The sequence below is a fragment of the Pelophylax lessonae genome, assembly GCF_965119305.1.
Source record: "Pelophylax lessonae genome assembly, chromosome: 8".
NCBI lineage: Eukaryota > Metazoa > Chordata > Amphibia > Anura > Ranidae > Pelophylax > Pelophylax lessonae.
Genome location: NC_138775.1, coordinates 264,898,118 through 264,918,214, shown reverse-complemented (window position 1 = coordinate 264,918,214; position 20,097 = coordinate 264,898,118). Strand labels below are relative to the sequence as shown.

General features: G+C 41.6%; 1 protein-coding gene across 3 annotated transcripts in view; it reads right to left on the bottom strand.

Moving 5' to 3' along the window:
• Positions 1-20,097, bottom strand: part of SLC44A5 (solute carrier family 44 member 5) — a 282,899-nt gene that overhangs the window by 24,785 nt on the left and 238,017 nt on the right. For 2 of the 3 annotated variants that reach the window (XM_082266222.1, XM_082266221.1), the window contains exons 18-22: positions 19,468-19,541; positions 17,034-17,104; positions 10,824-10,912; positions 9,635-9,719; positions 1,905-2,756 (exon numbers count right to left, since the gene is read on the bottom strand). In XM_082266222.1, coding sequence (XP_082122348.1) covers positions 2,644-2,756; positions 9,635-9,719; positions 10,824-10,912; positions 17,034-17,104; positions 19,468-19,541 — 432 coding nt within the window. In that variant the 3' untranslated portion in view covers positions 1,905-2,643. Of the gene's footprint in view, positions 1-1,904; positions 2,757-9,634; positions 9,720-10,823; positions 10,913-17,033; positions 17,105-19,467; positions 19,542-20,097 lie in introns of those variants that run through there. The other variant, XM_082266223.1, reaches the window with a different exon arrangement.

Sequence of the window (20,097 nt, the reverse complement as noted above, 5' to 3'; positions counted from 1 at the left end):
AAATGTGGCAAAAGGTCGCAAAGTTCAAGGGGGCCGAATACTTTCGCAAAGCACTGTGTATGTATATATATATATATATATATATATATATATATATATATATATATATATATATTTATATAATTTTGATTGATTTGGAACTTTTAATACTGAACAACAAAAACAATTGTACTTGTAGGAATATATGTGTAGTTTGGTCCCCTGAAGGTTACAATGAAAGTCCCCTTTTTTGTATATTTTGCTTGTAGTCCTTCTCTGTAGCACACAGGCAGGGGAAAGGCTTTTATATTCCTCTAAAGACATTTGCATCTGACATGTATTTAGCTGATTTAAACACTTCCAGCCCAGCCCCAGGGACCCTTTAACTAGGTCTGCAGTTCGGAAAAGACTGCCCAGTCATGTGATTGGCTGACACAGTGCTCGCATAATCAGAAGCTGGTTCTGCCCAATCATTACCAGAGACTGGCAGCTGTCTATGACAGCTCGGTCACTGTGCTGAGAGTGCAGTGACCACACTCTCAGCACAGAAACCTTGGCAGTCCATGGACATTTATGTGCGGTGTGTGGGCCTTAAAGAACTCCCTTTTTGCCAACGTGTTGTGTTACGAGGGCACCAAGGGTTGTTTCAGGCTTAAACTCATTTGTATTAATGTATTCTCTGTTGTACAATAAAACTACCAGCAATTACACACAGGCAACATAGCCAGCCACATTCGAGGTCAAATTACCACTATGTGGAATTCAGTCAATCAATTCACTAGGAAATTATGACATCACTGGACCATAAGCTCTACTGACTGCCATGAAGCCTAAGGTTCCTTTCAACATACACTATCCCAGTCTTAGACTGTAGGGTGCAATATTGAGTTGGCCCACCCATTGCAGCTATAACAGCTTCACTTCTTCTGGGAAGGCTGTCCACAAGGTTTAGGAATGTGTCTATGGGAATGTTTGACCATTCTTCCAGAAGTGAGGTCAGGCACTAATGTTGGATAAAAAGGCCTGGCTCGCAGTTTCCACTTTAATTCATCCCAAAGATGTTCTATTGGGTTGCGATCAGGACTCTGTGCAGGCCAATCAAGTTCCTTCACTCCAAACCCGCTCATCCATGTTTTTATGGACCTTGCTATGGGAATGTTTGAACATTCCCTTGCTTCTCGTCCACATCAGTGCCTGACCTTGCAAATGTGCTTCTGGAAAAATAGTCAAACATTCCCATAGACACTCTTAAACCTTGTGGACAGCCTTCCCAGAGTTGAAGCTGTTATTGCTGCAAAGAGTGAGCTAACTCAATATTGAACCCTACAGACTAAGACTGGGATGCCATTAAAGTTCATGTGTGTGTAAAGGCAGGCGTCCCAATACTTTTGACAATATAGTGAATCTTCAATGTACAAAGAAAAATTACTGCAATGACAGAGTTTGCCCAGAGCAGCCAATGATAACTAAGCTGTCTTTTGTTTATTGTAAGTTAAAAAATGCACTGAATAATCTGAATGGCTACTGTAAAAAAACAGAAATTTTTAGATATTTTTGATACAATGGACCCATCAATACTTTTGCCATACAAGGGACAGATTGTACACTAGTATGCCATATAAAATGGCTGTGGGCCCCGTATGTAGACTACAGAATTGCCATAAAGTGAACCTTCAAGCAACAATCTGCAAATAATGCAGTAAAATGTTTCCACGACAACCATGCACTTATCCAGAGGCGACTTTTTTCTTTGCATTCTACTTGAGAATATTAAATCACAGTTTATATGGTAGAGCTGTGAAGTGCAAATGTTTCCTAGCACCAAATGTTCAGAGATAGTAAAGATTGCTAGCCAAATCTCTCACGCAGAGCAAAACACAAAAAAGAAGAAGAAGAAAAAAAAAAAAAGGAAAACAGAAACCAAATCAGGATATGGCTACTTTTATCAATGTACCATTTATGTCAAGTATTTTTTTTTTTTCTCTATGAAAAGTGAAAGGTTAGATATAAAAAAGTTCAATTCCTTTTATACAGAAATCTGCTTTATAAAAATATTAAAATCCTAAAAGCAATTTTAGGAAAAGCTATATATAATATTAACATTTCTCCTGTTCATAGGCACTAAAATGTAACATTTTTTTTTTTTTTGTCATTAGATTTACATATCCAAGTCTGAGGATCTCCTTGTTATATCTTGAGGACCTCTTCGGTATTAGAGCTTGGTGACCTGCTTCATCGGAAAGCCCTTGCTAAAAAAAATTTTCATACGTGGTCCCAAGTCACTCAACATTCCTTAAAGGTCCTTAGTAATAAAAACTTCCTTGCCAAATGATTTCTCAATTAAAATATCTCACCTAACATCTTCCTCACTAAAAGGTCCTTCTCATTTGATCCCACATAAGCTGCCTCAAAAGACGATCCTCACTTCGTGATTCTACCTTACTGGTGGTTACAAGCTCAACAGCTCGACCACCAGTTTATTTCTCGGTTCCCTCACTAGTAAAGCCTCACCCTCCTATGTAAACACATCCTCACCACCACCACAACCTTTTGGACCACTAAAGCCACATGGTCAACAATATCTTCTCGAACCTTCGTGTGCCTCTTCAAAGCTCAGTTATTGGGTTAAAGGTGCGTTCTGTTAGAGAAAGCCAGTGCAATAAATTAGCGCTTTGCCTTCTTTGAGCTAAGTTCCTTTTTTCCCAGAATCCTATGCAACTCTGGCGACATGTAGTACGGTTTAGACGCAGATCCGTTATTCCTCTCCAGGTCTTCGCCTGAAAGTGAAAGGGCAGTAGCGAGTGGCAGGAAAGAAAGAGAAAAGAAGTAGGAAAATGAGTGGCAGTTTTGTAGATCTAGACAGAAGATTTGTGTGTCATGTGACACTTGACAGTTATTTAAAGGCAACTCCAGGTTTCAATATACTGTATATATTTTTAAATAATACTTTCGTATTTTTTCATAATTTTTTTAGTTATTTTTTTGAAAGCACTTCACAATTGTCCTCAGCAAGCCTCTCCAGCTTGAAAGACACTCAACATCATTCAAATCACTTCCTGTGAGTCCAGGCGGTCATGGACACACCTCCTGGGAGTGTGGACACACCTCCTGGGAGTGAGTCATTAGACAACCTGGGCACACAAGGGAATGTACAGTGCAGAGAATGGGACACACACATGACTTATGACCATCAATGCCAAGAGAGAAGAGGAAGGACCACACTCGTTACATGACCAACCAAAAGACACTTGAAATTAGGTATGTATTCTCTTAAAAGTAGGTGCAGGGAGGGGAATCAATTTAAAACAATAACCTGGAGTTGACTTTAAAAACTTACTAGATTTCAGATACAGATGGCTAAATCTCAACAAAAAAAAACCCAACTGTTGTAACTCTTAGCCAAGCCAGTGGAGATCATTCTATAAAGCCTATTGAATCACTTAGTTTTACATAATACGTGTGTAAATTTTTTGTAGCTAACAATTAGGCCCATTTTACACTAGCGGACTGTTCAGATCCACCTGTCAGTTTTTCCAGCAGTGTTTCGTGGTTGTGGGTGCCTCAAACCCAGTGTGTGGGGACTTTATGGGCAAGAGTGAATCAAGTAGTAGGTAAAAATCAAACAATTTATTTATAATCGTAACAAAATACAGTTCATGGGATAACCCATAAACATAGATTATTCGTGTATGGGTAAAGGCCCATAGTGTGAAGTAAGAGAAACTATGGAGTTTATAGTGACTCGTGAATAACAGAGTGTGGTGACTTGGGTCGACTCTTTTGCTCTTGTTTGTTTCTCAAAATGTGGAAACAGGGTCCAGAGCACAAAGGTCTTAGATGTGGTCACAGTTTGTCCTACACGTTTCGGCCCAAAAAAAGGCCTTTCTCAAGGATAGGTTACCAATTATGTTTTCTAGCCCAATTGATGCATGTGTATGCACTGTTCTCAAGGATTTAGACTGCAACAGGAACAATATGCTGCTCCACAGGTGGTGTTAAACCTCTTCTGGTTTGAACGGTGGGATCCTAGTGGATTACATCACGGTTTGTTCAAGGTATAATTGCTGTTCAAAAAGAACTCCAATTCTTTCTGATGACAGATGCGGCAGCGTGTCTTTCCAAGATCCTTCCTCTCCCCAAGAGCGAAAGAGTCGACCCAAGTCACCGCACTCTGTTATTCACGAGTCACTATAAACTCCATACTTTCTCTTATTTCACACTATGGGCCTTTACCCATACACGAATAATCTATGTTTATGGGTTATCCCATTATGAACTGTATTTTGTTACGGTTATAAATAAATTGTTTGATTTTACCTACTGCTTGATTCACTCTTGCCCATAAAGTCCCCACACACTGGGTTTGAGGCACCCACAACCACGAAACATTAGAGTCTACGGGACGGTGGCAAAAACCAACTGAAGGGCTCCACTGAGATCAAAAAACCCCCTTTCTACAGTTTTTCCAGCAGATCTGAACGGATGCCCCATGCATCTCTATAGGGCATCGGATGTCAGAGGAGACATGTCCGCTGACATCCGATCCGGTCCGTCAAATCTGGATGGATGGAAACCCTATTTTCCATCCGTCCAGCGGACAGGCGGTCCGTTCTCATCCAAATCCCCCATAGAGAACAGCGGGGACCTGACAGCTCTGTCTCCGCACACAGCACGGAGACAGAGTTGCCATCCGCCTGCTCAGCGGGGGATCGGCGGATCGATCACCCCGCTGAGAAAAACGGAGTCCGCCGACGGACTCCCATGTGTGAAAGGGGTCTTAAAGTCTATGTATGGCAAATACTTTCTTTTTTTAGTCTTTAATAGAGAGGTGAAGTATTAGAGACCATGTTGGTGTTCCCATTGGGGGAGTCACCCACTCTATTTGTCCTGGTGAGTGGTGACCACTAGTGATGGCAAATCAAATATTTGATTTGTTCTATTCAGAACAAGACTTGGTTAAAAATCTTGCCGTGGGGACAAATTTATCTGAGTTTCTGTTGTGTCTACACAAAACAAACTGACAGGGGTTTATTCCCCCTGTACACTATCCAAACCTATGAAGAAGAAGTGGGCTATATACAGTATACAATGTATTAATAATGGGGGTTTTATGAAATACCTGTTAACAGACTTACAAATGTATCTAACTGCCATTAGGACTCAAGAAGGAATGTTATTCCTTTTTTCTCCTTCTTCTGGATCAACCATGTTTTTATTTTATTTTACGTTCAAACAACCAAACTATGGTACAAGCACTATACAAAAATAGCTTTAGGGTGACATTTCTAATATAAATGTTATCCCCTAATGGGAATATGGGTTGTGTCTTACATGATCTTTTTTAATGTTACAGCAATTTTTTTGTTTTTAAAGTTAATTTAAATTTATGAACATTTTAATAATTAGCTTAAAATGGACATGTCATTCACTTTAAAACTAAACAAGCTGCCTTAAACCTAAAAGCAAATACGGTATATTTTTTTTTTTCAGGCTTTTTTTTTTTACCTGGTATATCTGCCAGCAAAATACTTCTGTCCTAGGGTGACTGACAATGCTCACTGAACCTTCTGTATCCGGATATCAGAAATAAATAAGGACCAAAGTACCCCACTTATTTTCTATTCTACATAAAATAGATGAGAGGTGAGGTTCTGTAATCCTTACATCCTAACTATGAACAATATAACTGATAAAGTCAACACAGACAGTGAGTGCAAGAAGCTTTAAGTACACAAGGTTTCTGGCAGGATGAACAGTTTTGTTTTTGAACTTATCAAGCAGATATAGGACTTTTATTGGTACGTACAGTGCCTTGCGAAAGTATTCGGCCCCCTTGAACTTTGCGACCTTTTGCCACATTTCAGGCTTCAAACATAAAGATATAAAACTGTAATTTTTGTGAAGAATCGACAACAAGTGGGACACAATCATGAAGTGGAACGAAATTTATTGGATATTTCAAACTTTGTTAACAAATAAAAAACTGAAAAATTGGGCGTGCAAAATTATTCAGCCCCTTTACTTTCAGTGCAGCAAACTCTCTCCAGAAGTTCAGTGAGGATCTCTGAATGATCCAATGTTGACCTAAATGACCAATGATGATAATATAATAGAATCCATATAATATAATAGATAATATCTTATAATAGAATCCACCTGTGTGTAATCAAGTCTCCGTATAAATGCACCTGCACTGTGATAGTCTCCGAGGTCCGTTTAAAGTGCAGAGAGCATCATGAAGAACAAAGAACACACCAGGCAGGTCCGAGATACTGTTGTGGAGAAGTTGTGGAGGTGGGAGACTCTGTCCATAGGACAGCAATCAGTCGTATACTGCACAAATCTGGCCTTTATGGAAGAGTGGCAAGAAGAAAGCCATTTCTTAAAGATATCCATAAAAAGTGTCATTTAAAGTTTGCCACAAGCCACCTGGGAGACACACCAAACATGTGGAAGAAGGTGCTCTGGTCAGATGAAACCAAAATCAAACTTTTTGGCAACAATGCAAAACGTTATGTTTGGCGTAAAAGCAACACAGCTCATCACCCTGAACACACCATCCCCACTGTCAAACATGGTGGTGGCAGCATCATGGTTTGGGCCTGCTTTTCTTCAGCAGGGACAGGGAAGATGGTTAAAATTGATGGGAAGATGGATGGAGCCAAACACAGGACCATTCTGGAAGAAAACCTGATGGAGTCTGCAAAAGACCTGAGACTGGGACAGAGATTTGTCTTCCAACAAGACAATGATCCAAAACATAAAGCAAAATCTACAATGGAATGGTTCACAAATAAACATATCCAGGTGTTAGAATGGCCAAGTCAAAGTCCAGACCTGAATCCAATCGGGAACTTGTGGAAAGAACTGAAAACTGCTGTTTAAAAACGCTCTCCATCCAACCTTACTGAGCTTGAGCTGTTTTGCAAGGAAAAATGGGCAAAAATTTCAGTCTCTCGATGTGCAAAACCTATAGAGACATACCCCAAGCGACTTACAGCTGTAATCGCAGCAAAAGGTGGCGCTACAAAGTATTATTTTAATAATAATTTTGCACGCCCAATTTTTCAGTTTTTTATTTGTTAAAAAAGTTTGAAATATCCAATAAATTTTGTTCCACTTCATGATTGTGTTCCACTTGTTGTTGATTCTTCACAAAAAATTACAGTTTTATATCTTTATGTTTGAAGCCTGAAATGTGGCAAAAGGTCGCAAAGTTCAAGGGGGCCGAATACTTTCGCAAGGCAATGTATATTTAAAATGGACCAAAAGAAGAGAAGTTAATTGTTAGGCTTTAAAAGAGATGTATGGGATTTTTTTTTTTTTAGCATTGGTCCGATGCTGCATCTGTCCTCCGCCGGCTCTAACACTGAGAACCAAGCGATCAAACACCACTGATCGCTCGGTTCTCAGGGCTTCATGAGTTAGTCACTGCTCTCTGATCTTCTCAATCCACGCTCACTGGATTGCTGGGCTGTGGAGGGGGTGGGAATGGCTGGCTCAGGCTCTCAGAAGCTCCCTGAGAGGCTGAGCCAGGTGCCAGGCCAGGTATGTGGGCAGATCCTGACTCCATTGTCGAAATTTTGCACAAGCTTGGACTGGCTTTGTGACGTTAGCAGACAGCGGACTTCAGCCAGCTGTCTGCTGAAAATGGGTCAAAGGAGTGAAGAACGAGCTGCACTCCTGTGATCCATAGGAGAAGTACAGCCAAATGAGCTTTGGCTGTATGTCTCTTTTAAATATACTTTAAGCTGACATTACAAGGTGTCTATCACTCCAGAAGAGCCCTATTGTTGTCCCACCAGGGATGACTTTCACATTACTCTTGTAGCCTCAAATATTTGACCTAAGCCCTGCCAAAACATGGTGCTAAGCCCTGCGCATCCAGCAGTCCCCTATCCAATGAAATTGCCTTACTGACTAATAAAACATTCTAAATGGCCAGGGGGCTGACAGCTGGTTGGGGCTTATCACTTGGCTAGGCTTAAGTCTCAAGTCAAGAAGTTGAAGCCTCCAATATGAATTGAAAGTAACCTCTGAGAAGACACACTGTGGTGCCTTACTCTAGGCAGAATTTTTAGTTGTTGATACAGTGGAGACAAATTGACTCTAAATTTTAAATGATACTTGCATTAGAGGATACAGCTATTACATTTTGGTTTAAGCCATTTTATAGAATAAGCACCACTGGCTGGAGATTAATTTGTTGCATATGAAGAAACAGCAAGAAAGAACAACAAAGAAAATACAAATATGGAAAAGAGAACAGAAACAGACAGCGCAAATAAGCTAGTGAGAACTGGTGGGCTGACTCCACGCTATGTTCCCTCCATGAGGTTTTACTGAAACACCTATGTGATCACAATTCGTGAATCCCCAAATGTCTAAAGAATTATTGTACTTTACATGTAATGAAAATAAGAGTTTCTAATTGTTCTATCCTTGCTGGAGTATAAGGAAGAGAAATACTATGTTTTATGAGAAAAGGAAATATATGGACTTATCATGCAGACTCTAATGTAATTTAACACAAACTACATCACAGGGAAGCCCAGGTGAAGTACTAATGGCCAAGTCCATTACTGTTCTTTTATATTCTGATAACCTAAAAGTCACATCAAAACTTCTAGCAGAAAGCGAGCTTTAAAACAAGCCCTCACTGGCCTCTGTAGCTGCAAGCACTATGGAACAGTTCACATCAAAAGCACTTAAGGGGTCCAAGGTCTTTACCCCATCAGCTCAGCTCCCCCTGTTGCGTCCTGCTCTCTAATCTCATTGGTGAATCAACAGCTCAGCTCAACCCACTTCCCTCCAAGCGCTTACTCAGCAGCTCAGCTCACCCAGCTCCCCTCCCAGCAGGGCCCGCAGCTCAGCTCACCCAGTTTCCCTCCAAACTCTTACTCAGCAGCTCAGTTCATCCTGCTCTCCTCTCACCATTAACCCAGCATCTTAGCTTACCCTGCTCCTCCCCCAGCAGTGATTCAGCAACTCAGCTCACCCTGCTCCTCTCTCCCCAGCAGTGGTTCAGCTCACCTAGCTTCTCCCATCCCAGCAGTAATTCAGCAGCTCAACTCACCCTGGTTCCCCCCTCCCCAGCAGTGGTTCAGCAGCTCAGCTCACCCCAGTCTCCCCTCCAAAACAGTGATTCAGCAACCCAGCTCATCCTTATACCCCCTCCCCCAGCAGTGGTTCAGCAGCTCAGCTCACTCTGCTCCTCCCTTCCCAGCAGTGATTCAGCAGCTCAGCTCAGCCCAGTCCAGTCTCCCCTCCCCAGCAGTGGTTCAGCTCACCTTGCTTCTCCCTTCCCAGCAGTAATTCAGCAACTCAGCTCACCCTTATCCCCCCTCCCCAGCAGTGGTTCAGCAGCTCAGCTCACCCTGCCCCCCCCCCTTCCCAGCAGTGGTTCAGCAGCTAAGCTCACCCTGTTACCCTCCCAGCAGTGACTTATCAGCTCAGCTTCCCTCATCCCCCCCCCCCCATTTCCTCCCAACTTTGACTTAGGATCATTCCAGTTACTTTTGGAGGAGTCAGGGCAAGTGTGATCCAGGCCTACTAAATTGTCTTTTATCAGAAAGTCAGGAATAATAATAATTGGCTGACAAAACTTTGTTGTTTAGGGTAGGGTAGGGGTTTCTCTATAAAATATAATACTTACAAAAACACAGGAAAAGCGTGTCGACACACATGGCATAGACGCTGAAAAATCCATGTGCTACAAGGTAAGATCCAATTATCACTGTCTGCAGGGAAGAGAAACAAATGATTTTACAATGACATTTCACTATAACAGAACAATTTCCACCACTTTATAGCAATGTAATTACGATATTGAAGTGTAAATACTGCTCAGACCTGTATGATAAAATCCTGTGTGTGTTTGTGCATTAGGAATATATTTTAAAATCTAAAGGATAAAAAGGTGTATGTGTTAATAACCCATTACAGCAGGTCTTTTGCTAACATTAAAAAGAGAGCTGGAATCTGATTGGTTGCTGTGGAGAACATGTTCATTTACTTGCTCTACTGTTTATTATGAAGACTATATTGTCTCAGTGATGGATGCTCAGCATCACATATAGGTATTACCTAGGGTAGCGTGCAAGCAAATAGCGTCTTCCTAGGAACACCCACTCCTCCAAGTTGATATTTAACCATCAAGGCATTTTTCATATGTTACTGAAAGGGTAGTTGATGCTTGGAATAGACTTCCAGCAGAGGCAGTGAGTCAGTCTACAGTAAGAGGTTTAAAACATGCTTGGGACAAAACATAAGCTATACAAAAAAGTTACCATAAAAAAAATTACAAAAACAAAACATATAAAAAAAGGCTGGACTCGATGGACCACTTGAAAAGTAATGCCCTTTCTGGTTGTGTCTACTTAAAATGATTTCTCAGGAGCTACCAGTTTTCCCTAAAATCTATGTATCAGAAGACATAGAGCAGGGGTCTTCAAACTATGGCCCTCCAGTTGTTCAGGAACTACAATTCTCATCATGCCTAGTCATGTCTGGGCGTGTCAGAGTTTTACAATGTCTCATGGGATGTGTAGTTCTGCAACAGCGGGAGGACTGTAGTTTGAGGTTCCCTGACATAGAGAATAAAGGGAGCCTCTGTCTCTAATTCACCACATGTACCAGGCACAGTCATTGTTCTCTATGGCAACTTAGAGTATGAATTCCACAGATCAGGAGTGCTGGAGGAAAGGATTATGGAGTCATCCCTGGGAAGGACAGGAAATGACATTAGAACCTCGGATTATCCAGTATGTGATTCTATCTCCAGTGGTTGTAGAGAAGAGCAGAATCTGCAGAGTGCATATCTATTTATTATTAAAGTGACTTACCAAGAGTGGCACCCAGTAATAATTCAAAGAAGGAACTTCATCAGAAATGTAAGGTATTCTTCTTGTGAAAAAGAAGAAAGCCAGGACTCCTATAGGTACATAAAAATAGAGATAAAGCTTAGACAAAAAATGAATCATCTGGTTAACCTCCCTGGCGGTAGGATTATGTCAGGAATTACATACCAAAAGCGGTACAATTGTTTTCATGGAAATTTGGCGTTATGTATTATAGGCCTACAATTCTTAGTAATTACTGACTTAAACCTGACCAAAACAAGACTCTAGTAGACATCCCAGATGTGATAAATTTGAAACACAAACGCATGAATTATAATCGAATCAATAATATTATTTTATTATTTAATATATAATATATATAATAAAATTATATTATTGATTAGATTATAATTCATGCATTATATATAGATATATGTGTGTATATATATATATATATATATAATATATATAATATATAACGCATTAATTATAATTGAATCAATAATATAATTTTATATATATATATACATATATATATATATATATATATATATATATGCATATATATATATATATATATATATATATACACACCGGTATATATATATATATATATATATATGGTATATATATATATGCGCATATATATATATATATATATATATATATATATATATGCATATATATATATATATATATATATATATATATATATATATATATATATATATATATATATATATATATATAATATAAAATGTGTTTTGTGTTTTGTGCAACGTTTTTTTTTTTTAATTTCCCTCCCTAGTTCCGCTCCCATGCAGCATTGCTGCTGCAGGGAACGGAACTAGGAAGTGATCAGACCGACGGTGGACGGAGGAGCGGCGGGACTCTCGGCTGGCGATCTCAGCAATGAGAGATCATCGCTGGATCGCCAGGATAAGGTAAGAGAACACCGCTGCGCTCTCTGCAATCCACCCCGAGCGTGACTCGGGGTTACCGATCCTGCAATGAAAAATCAACCCGAGTCACGCTCGGGATTACCGCCTAGGAGGTTAATAAATGCAAAGCAAAGGACAAGACACAACTTTTGATACATCAGAACTTCAGGTAGAAGAAATTTGAATCATTCCAATGCCTCCTTTACAGGAATTCTCAGGATTTTATTGTATCCCCTATATTAAGAAATATGAACCTACAAGTGGGTGCCTAATTGCTCTTTGTCCTAACTAGAGCATAGTTTTCACATCCTTCCCCAACCAAGCCACAATACTGATGATCGAAACCCTTGTGGCATGGGACCACAAGAGGGGGTTATTATTACAATGTATTGGGGAGACAGTACAATTACAATACATTTCAATACAGAAGGAATAGGACCTCACAATTTAAAGGGAGGGGGAGGCGGTACAAAAGGTAATAGCTGCGTAGATGATCTGATGGAGGTGACTCGGGTACATTTCTTAGGTGAGGTAGGCTTCCCTGAATAAGAGAGTTTTCAAGGACCGCCTAAGGGCGGACAGGGTAGGGGCTGACCGGACATACTGGGGCAGGAAGTTCCAGGGGATGGGAGAGGCACTGGAGAAGACCTGTAGGTGGGCATGGGAGGAGGTGACAAGGGAACTAGCGACTAGGAGGTCCTGGGAGGAGCGGAGAGGATGATTTGGACAATATCTGCAGATGAGATTGATGATGTAGCTGGAGGCGGTGTTGTGGATGGCCTTGTAGGGCCTATGGTTATAACTTAGGGTGCACTCAAAGTGGGCACAGTTGAACTGAACCATGCCCAAGTTCGAATGTCCCCCCTCCACATTCCACTGCCAGTCTGCATTGGTACTTGGCTATAAGCAATTCTTACCAGGCGGACTTATATTGTCAAATTAAAACTAAAATGTCCTATTAGCAGTCACTTTCTGCCTGCTATATACTGTATACACAAACAAATGTGCTGGATTCAACAAACCAATGGATAGAGGTGGAATTAGGTCAATGCAATTCGGATAGAGCACATTAATGCCATTAAGGTTGCTCTCGGCACAAACAGGGTAACCCTGAAATGAAGGGGCCAAAGGTTTAAAATTTAGATACAAAAAGTGCCAAGCTCAAGAACTGAGACTCTGAGATCTTTTAGCAATGATTCTCAATTACAATAAGACAACATGAAACAATCAACGCATTTCAGGGGTGCAAAAGTTCTTCCCTTTCTTCAGGACACAAATGTTGTTTATACACGGGGGGGGGCTCAAAATGGCACAATCAAAATTAACTGAAATTAATGGAAAAAAAGAAATAGTTTTACTGCTAAAGAGTGGCAGCTCTTCGCAGGATCATGTATACAGTGCCTTGAAAAAGTATTCATACCCCTTGAAATTTTCAACATTTTGTCATGTTACAACCAAAAACATAAATGTATTTTATTGGGATTTTATGTGATAGACCAACACAAAGTGGCACATAATTGTGAAGTGGAAGGGAAAATAATAAATGGTTTGAAAATATTTTTTTACAAATAAATATCTGAAAAGTGTGACATGCATTTGTATTCAGGCCCCTTTACTCTGATACTTCTAACTAAAATCTAGTGGAACCAACGGCCTTCAGAAGTCACCTAATTAGTGAAAAGAGTCCACCTCCGTGTAATTTAATTTCAGTATTAATACAGCTGTTCTGTGAAGGAAAATGATAAATGGTTTTCAAGATTTTTTACAAATAAATATTTGAAAGGTATGGCGTGCCTTTGTATTCAGCCCCCTTTACTCTGATACCCCTAACTAAAATCTAGTGGAACCAATTGCCTTCAGAAGTCACCTAGTTAGTGAAAAGAGTCCAGCTGTGTGTAATTTAATTTCAGTATAAATACAGCTGTTCTGTGAAGCCCTCAGAGGTTTGGTAGAGAACCTCAGTGAACAAACAGCATCATGAAGGCCAAGGAACACACCAGACAGGTCAGGGATAAAGTTGTGGAGACATTTAAAGCAGGGTTAGGTTATAAAAAATATCCCAAGCTTTAAACATCTCATGGAGACTGTTCAATCCATCATCCGAAAATGGAACGAGTATGGCACAACTGCAGACCTACCAAGACATGGCCGTCCACCTAAACTGACAGGCTGGGCAAGGAGAGCATTAATCAGAGAAGTAGCCAAGAGGCCCATGTTAACTCTGGAGGAGCTGCAGAGATCCACAGCTCAGGTGGGAGAATCTGTCAACAGGACAACTATTAGTATTCCACTCCACACATCTGGCCTTTATGGAAGAGTGGCAAGAAGAAATCCATTGATGAAAGAAAGCCGAAAGAAGTACCCTTTGCAGTTTGCGAGAAGCCATGTGGGGGACACAACAAACATGTGGAAGAAGGTGCTCTGGTTAGGTATGACCAAAATTTAACTTTTTGGCCTAAAAGTAAAACACTATGTGTGGTGGAAAGCTAACACTGCACATCACCCCGAGCACACCATCTCCACTGTGAAACATGGTGGTGGCAGCATCATGTTGTAGGGATGCTTTTCTTCGACAGGGAAGCTGGTCAGAGTTGATGGGAAGATGGATGGAGCCAAATACAGGGCACCTTAGAAGAAAACCTGTTAGAGTCTGCAAAAGACTTGAGACTAGGGCGGAGGTTCAACTATCAGCAGGACAATGACCCTAAACATACAGCCAAAGCTACAACGGAGTGGTTAAGATCAAAGCATATTCATGTGTAAGAATAGGGATGATCGAACGGTTCGCGTCGACCATCGGTTTGACCCGAAAAATTGACTGTTCGAAATTCGGCCGAATTTCAAACTTTTTGCAGAAAAAGTTCGGAATTCTGCAACCAGAACCGACCAAAATGCAATGGGACAGGAACTGGGCTTTAAAAGCCCGTGATTGGACCAGAACCATCAGTAAAAGCCAATTGAGGGGGCAGGAGAATGCTAGGAATGTGATTGGAGTGACTAGGGGGTCCAGAGGCCAATCAGTAGTGAATACGCCCCCCAGTATATAACATAGCCCCGCCAAATCTCTAGCATTGTAATACAGGGACGTGGAAGAGAGTGGAAGCAGTTCTGTTACTCCTGCTTCAAAGTGTCATTTAGCAATTATTAGTGTGAGGAAAGGGATATCTAGTGTAGTTAGGGTCCTATTTTCCACTATAGTTAGATTTAATAATCTAGTTTCTGTAGGGAAAGTGTTAAGTGTCAGGGTGACCGTAGTGTAGTGTAGGGTTAACTGATTCTGACTGCTATGGCAGGGTGACCAAACCCTTCCATGTCAGGGTAACTGCCATAGAAAAAAGATTGTTTCTATTAGAATTGCAGTAGAGCAGGATAGTGGCTTCGCTGCTTGAACAGCCTCATCTGGAGTCGGGACTACACTCGCGGGAGTGTATCACAGCCACAGCAGCCCGGTCCTAGCCACCCACCCACATCCACAGGCCCTGTACTAGCCAGCCAGCCACAGGCACTGTAACAGCCAGCCAGCCACCCACAGGCCCTGTACCAGCCAGCCACCCACAGGCCCTGTACCAGCCAGGCACCCACAGGCCCTGTACCTGGCAGCCACAGGCACTGTACCAGCCAGCCACCCACAGGCCCTGTACCAGCCAGGCACCCACAGGCCCTGTACCTGGCAGCCACAGGCACTGTACCAGCCAGCCAGCCAGCCACCCCTAGGCCCTGTACCAGCCAGCCACCCACAGCCCCTGTGCCAGCCACCCACCCCACAGGGTGCCAGCCAGCCAGCCACCCACCACAGGGTGACAGACAGCCAGCCACCCACCACAGGGTGCCAGAAAGCCAGACCCCCACAGGCCCTGTACCAGCCAGCCACAGGCACTGTACCAGCCAGCCGCTCACACGCCCTGTACCAGCCACCCACAGCCCCTGAGCCAGCCACCCACCTACCACAGGGTGCCAGCCAGCCAGCCACCCACCACAGGGTGCCAGCCAGCAAGCCACCACAGGGTGCCAGCCAGCCATCCACCACAGGGTGCCAGCCAGCCACCATCCACAGGGTGCCAGCCAGCCACCCAACACAGGGTGCCAGCCAGCCACCCACCACATGGTGCCAGCAAACCAGCCATTAAGCATTAAACACAAATTACCATGTTCAGTACCAGATTTGTGTCAAAAATTGTCTTTATTTTTCAAAGCTTTAAATGTACAAAATATTGGCCCATATCGGCCGATACCGATACGTTGTGACCAAAATATCGGTATCAGCCCTAGCCCTGAAAAAAATTTTTTTGTAATTTTTAATATCCCACACTTCTCTTTTAAAGTGACATTAAAGGTTAGTTTTTTTAATTTTTTGCTTAAATAATAAACATGTTATACTGACCTGATCCTCCTCTTCTCAGGTCCCCCGCTGGCGCACGAGGCCCCTCCCTCCTGCCTTGTGCCCCCCTAGCAAGCAGCTTGTTATGGGGGCACCTGAAAAGGCTTGTTCCCGAGACGCTGCTCTGTGTGTCCATTTGCACACAGAGCATGGCTTGGCTCCACCCAATTTCTCTCCTCATTGGCTCATTAGCTGCCAATGACAGTAGTGGGAGCCAATGGCTACCGCTGCTGCCTCAGCCAATAAGGTGGGAAATATCTGGGAGAGCCGAGGCTCTGGTAAGTTTTAGGGGGGCTGCATACAGAAGTTTTTTACCTTCATGCATGAAGGTAAAAGAAAACCTAGAGCTTTTACAACCACTTTAAGCCCTGAAGAAGGGGGGAGATCTTTTGCTCTGCTGAAACGTCTTGGATGTTTCTTGTCGTCATTGAGAATCATTATTAAAAGATTTTGGACTGTCAGTTCTTTACAATTAATTTTACTACTTTACAATTGTACAGGCAATAAAACAAGAGAAAAGAAAGATTATTTTATGTGTCTAAAATTATAAGAGTCTTTTGACTCCCCTCAACATCCTCAGAACCTATTCCTTCTATAATAAATGTAGTCATTGTAACCACAGATGTCCGGAGGTGGGTAAATGAGGAAACCAAAATGAGGAAATGGTTTCCCGATTTGTACATTTTGAGGCTTGTTGCAATGCCCTCTAACCCCGCTGTCAGACACTGGTCCATATGTGCCCAAAGGTGGATCCAGCCCTGGGTGGGAATATTAGATTGTAAGCTTTTGGGAAAACAAAGATTGGTACAACAGAGAAAAATGCAGTGAAGAACAAATTTTTCCAATCTGAATAGACAGGTCTGATGGTTACTAAAATATAAACCAGGCACTTACCGACTGACCCTGCAACAAGAACTTTGCCAAGGAAAAGCAAAAAATCTGTGACTTTATCCAAAACAGCAACTCTGCAGAAATAAAGGTGATACAAGTGAATCCAAAATGACACTGCAATGCTTGGAGGCATATGCAAGACATTTATAACTGGCACCATGCTAGAGGTCATAGGTACTTCAGCTGGAGGCATCCATTGCTTTTCCACTTAAAGCAGAAACCAAAAAGCAAGATCAAATGAATAGCCAATTAAAAGAAAAAAATGCATTCCAGACATCTCCCCCATAGTACTGGGACTGCCACTAGATGTCCCCAGGTGGATGGCCAGCTTAATTTAACCCTCTTCCTCTGAGACCAGGTCGTCCTGAACCTGCCCCTGCCTGTGACTGGACAATGCAAGGAGAAGCAGCACAGTGATGAGCTTCTTGCTCTGTCACTCTGCCTTTACCTCCTATTAGCATTAGCATGAACAGATAAGCTCCTTGTGAAGCTTCTATCTCTTGCAAACCCACCCTGCAGTACAGGGACCCCAAGAGACTGATACCAGATCACATTTGGTTACTTACACTGCTTGTATTTAAAAGAAAATTTAAAAAATGTATGATTTATTCATGATTACAGAACTGCATTTATGTGTGCCATTTAGATCTCCAAAAGAGATCAGCTTTAATTTAATATTAACAGATAAACCGTTATAATAATAATAATAATAATATTATTATTAATAATAAAATATTATAATACTATTATTATTATTATTATTATTATTATTATTATTATTAATAATAATAATAATACTATTAATATTCATTATTAATAATAAAATATTATAATAATAATATTATTATTAATATTCATTTTAATAATAATAGTTACCAAGCTGGAAATATCTAACTGCTTTTATAGGCTTCCAAAATCTGCAGCACTTCAGCGATTGTGGAACTTCAAGTCCCAACATGTGCTGCCTGATGTTGTCTAGGACAGTGTTTCTCAACCTTTTTTAAATCAAGGCACCCTTTAAAATTATGGACAGTCTGGAGGCACCCCATTCTAAAATGAAATAAATATTCTAATATATTTACATAATGCAGCAACATCCACACATAGGACACCCAACGTTAGAGGTTATTTATTCTTCCAAAGCAAATATACTTTGCACACTGGTACTGACTAGTATACCAATGTTTCTCTTATCCCTCAATTTTTCTCCATCAATCAGCTAATGTCACCCCAGTGCTGAGGGAGAGGGGCACAGGAGGGTAGAACAAGGATGCTGTGGAGGCAACCAACATCTTTCTTATTAGTTGATGACGTCATTGGTTGTTAAGATGTAAGTGTCTAGAAAGTCATAATGGTGCATAATGGAAACCCGTGGCTTTGTGTAACTAAAAGGCACCCCCCCCCCCTCTGATCCCTCTCGCTCCGGTCACCCTCCTTCTCTTCCCTCTCTCTCTCCTCTTGGATCTTTCTCTGTTTTTTTTATGTCAATGAATAGTTTTTGCCTCTCGTGCCTTACATTTGATACTGCTTAGCTGTTGTGATACCAGTGATATGCAATATTGCCTTTTCTCGACTCCCTGTTTTTGGACTATGTATGTGCATTTTTCTTGAGATAAATAAAAATGTTTCTGTTAAAAAAATAAAAAATAAAAAAGGCAGGCTTTAGACCCCGTTCACACAGGGGCGACCCGACTTGGTGGGCGACCTGTGAAGTCGCGGTGCACAGCATATAATTGAAGTCAATGCAAGTCGCCTCCAGGTCGCCCCAAAGTAGTACAGGACCCTTTTTCTAAGTCGGAGCGACTTGTGTCGCTCCTATTAGAACGGGTCCTGTGCTAATCTATGGCAGGCGACCCACCGCGACTTGTCAGGCGACCAAGTCGCGCTAGTGTGAATGGGACTTATCCACCTGCTGGCTTGTATACAATTTCTGATAAATTTTTAGGCATTTTGCCAAGGCACCCCTGAAGAAACCCCAAGGCACCCCAGTGTGCCTGGACACCCTGGTTAAAAAAGGCTGGTCTAGGACATGTAGATTCTAAACTACTGGATGTATGGGAATGTTCAATTCAGATTAGGGGTAGGTTCACATCCATGCCGGTCATGCGTGTTTTGTGCAGACACAGCTGCCCGTTCATTAGAATGGGTTGCTGTACTTGCAGGAAAAGCAGGTAAAAAAGTACACCAAGATATTTTTTTAAAAGCGCAGCCGTGCGGTTTTGGGCATGAGAAAACACGCCAGGTTTGCTGATGCACGGGGGTGCCAATAAGAATTAATTTGCATATGCTAAAAAGCAGCGAGCTTTGCCTGTGTGCTGTAAAGGTGCGCGATTATGCACCCATTAACAACCCACACAAATGTGATCCTAGGCTTAACAGATATTTCGTTTTCTAATGTAATCAAATGTTTTTGTTATGAATACAATGCGCAACTTACCGCACAACATTCCTCATCAATAAGAAAAATGCATCTCTCGCTGACGTACAGAAGTTTTTTCCATAGATAGCAATCTGTAAGATAGAGAGAGGATCTAACCATCACCGAAGTCATCCGAATACTAAAAATCTATAGGACAAACGCCATCAGGCCTGACCTCTCGCTAGGACATAGCGTGGCAAACTTTTGGGGTGCTTGACTGTTCTGTTTTTCATCACTATTAAAAATTGTATATAAACCCAATACCATGCTTTTAAAATATTGCTTCTTAACAGTCCTTTGATGTGGTGGCTGCATTAGTTTCCTATTTTAGGGCTTGTCCATCATTTTCACTCGGTGTTCCTGTGAATAACACAGTTCCTGTCTTTGGGTGCAGGAGCAGAATTGTAACCATAGGTTGCTCTCCTGATTTGGACTACAACCCCCTCCCCCCACCTCCTGATATACATTCCATAAAGGGGAGGAGGTTTTGTAGTTCACAGAAGATAGCTGATAACATTATAAGCGATTTTAGTTCTCAGTACTTTCGTAATTAACAGAAGTTTTTCCGCACTTAGCCTTAACCTCCCTGGCGGTATGATTATGTCAGAAATTATGTACCAAAAGTGGTACAATTTTTTCATTTCATTT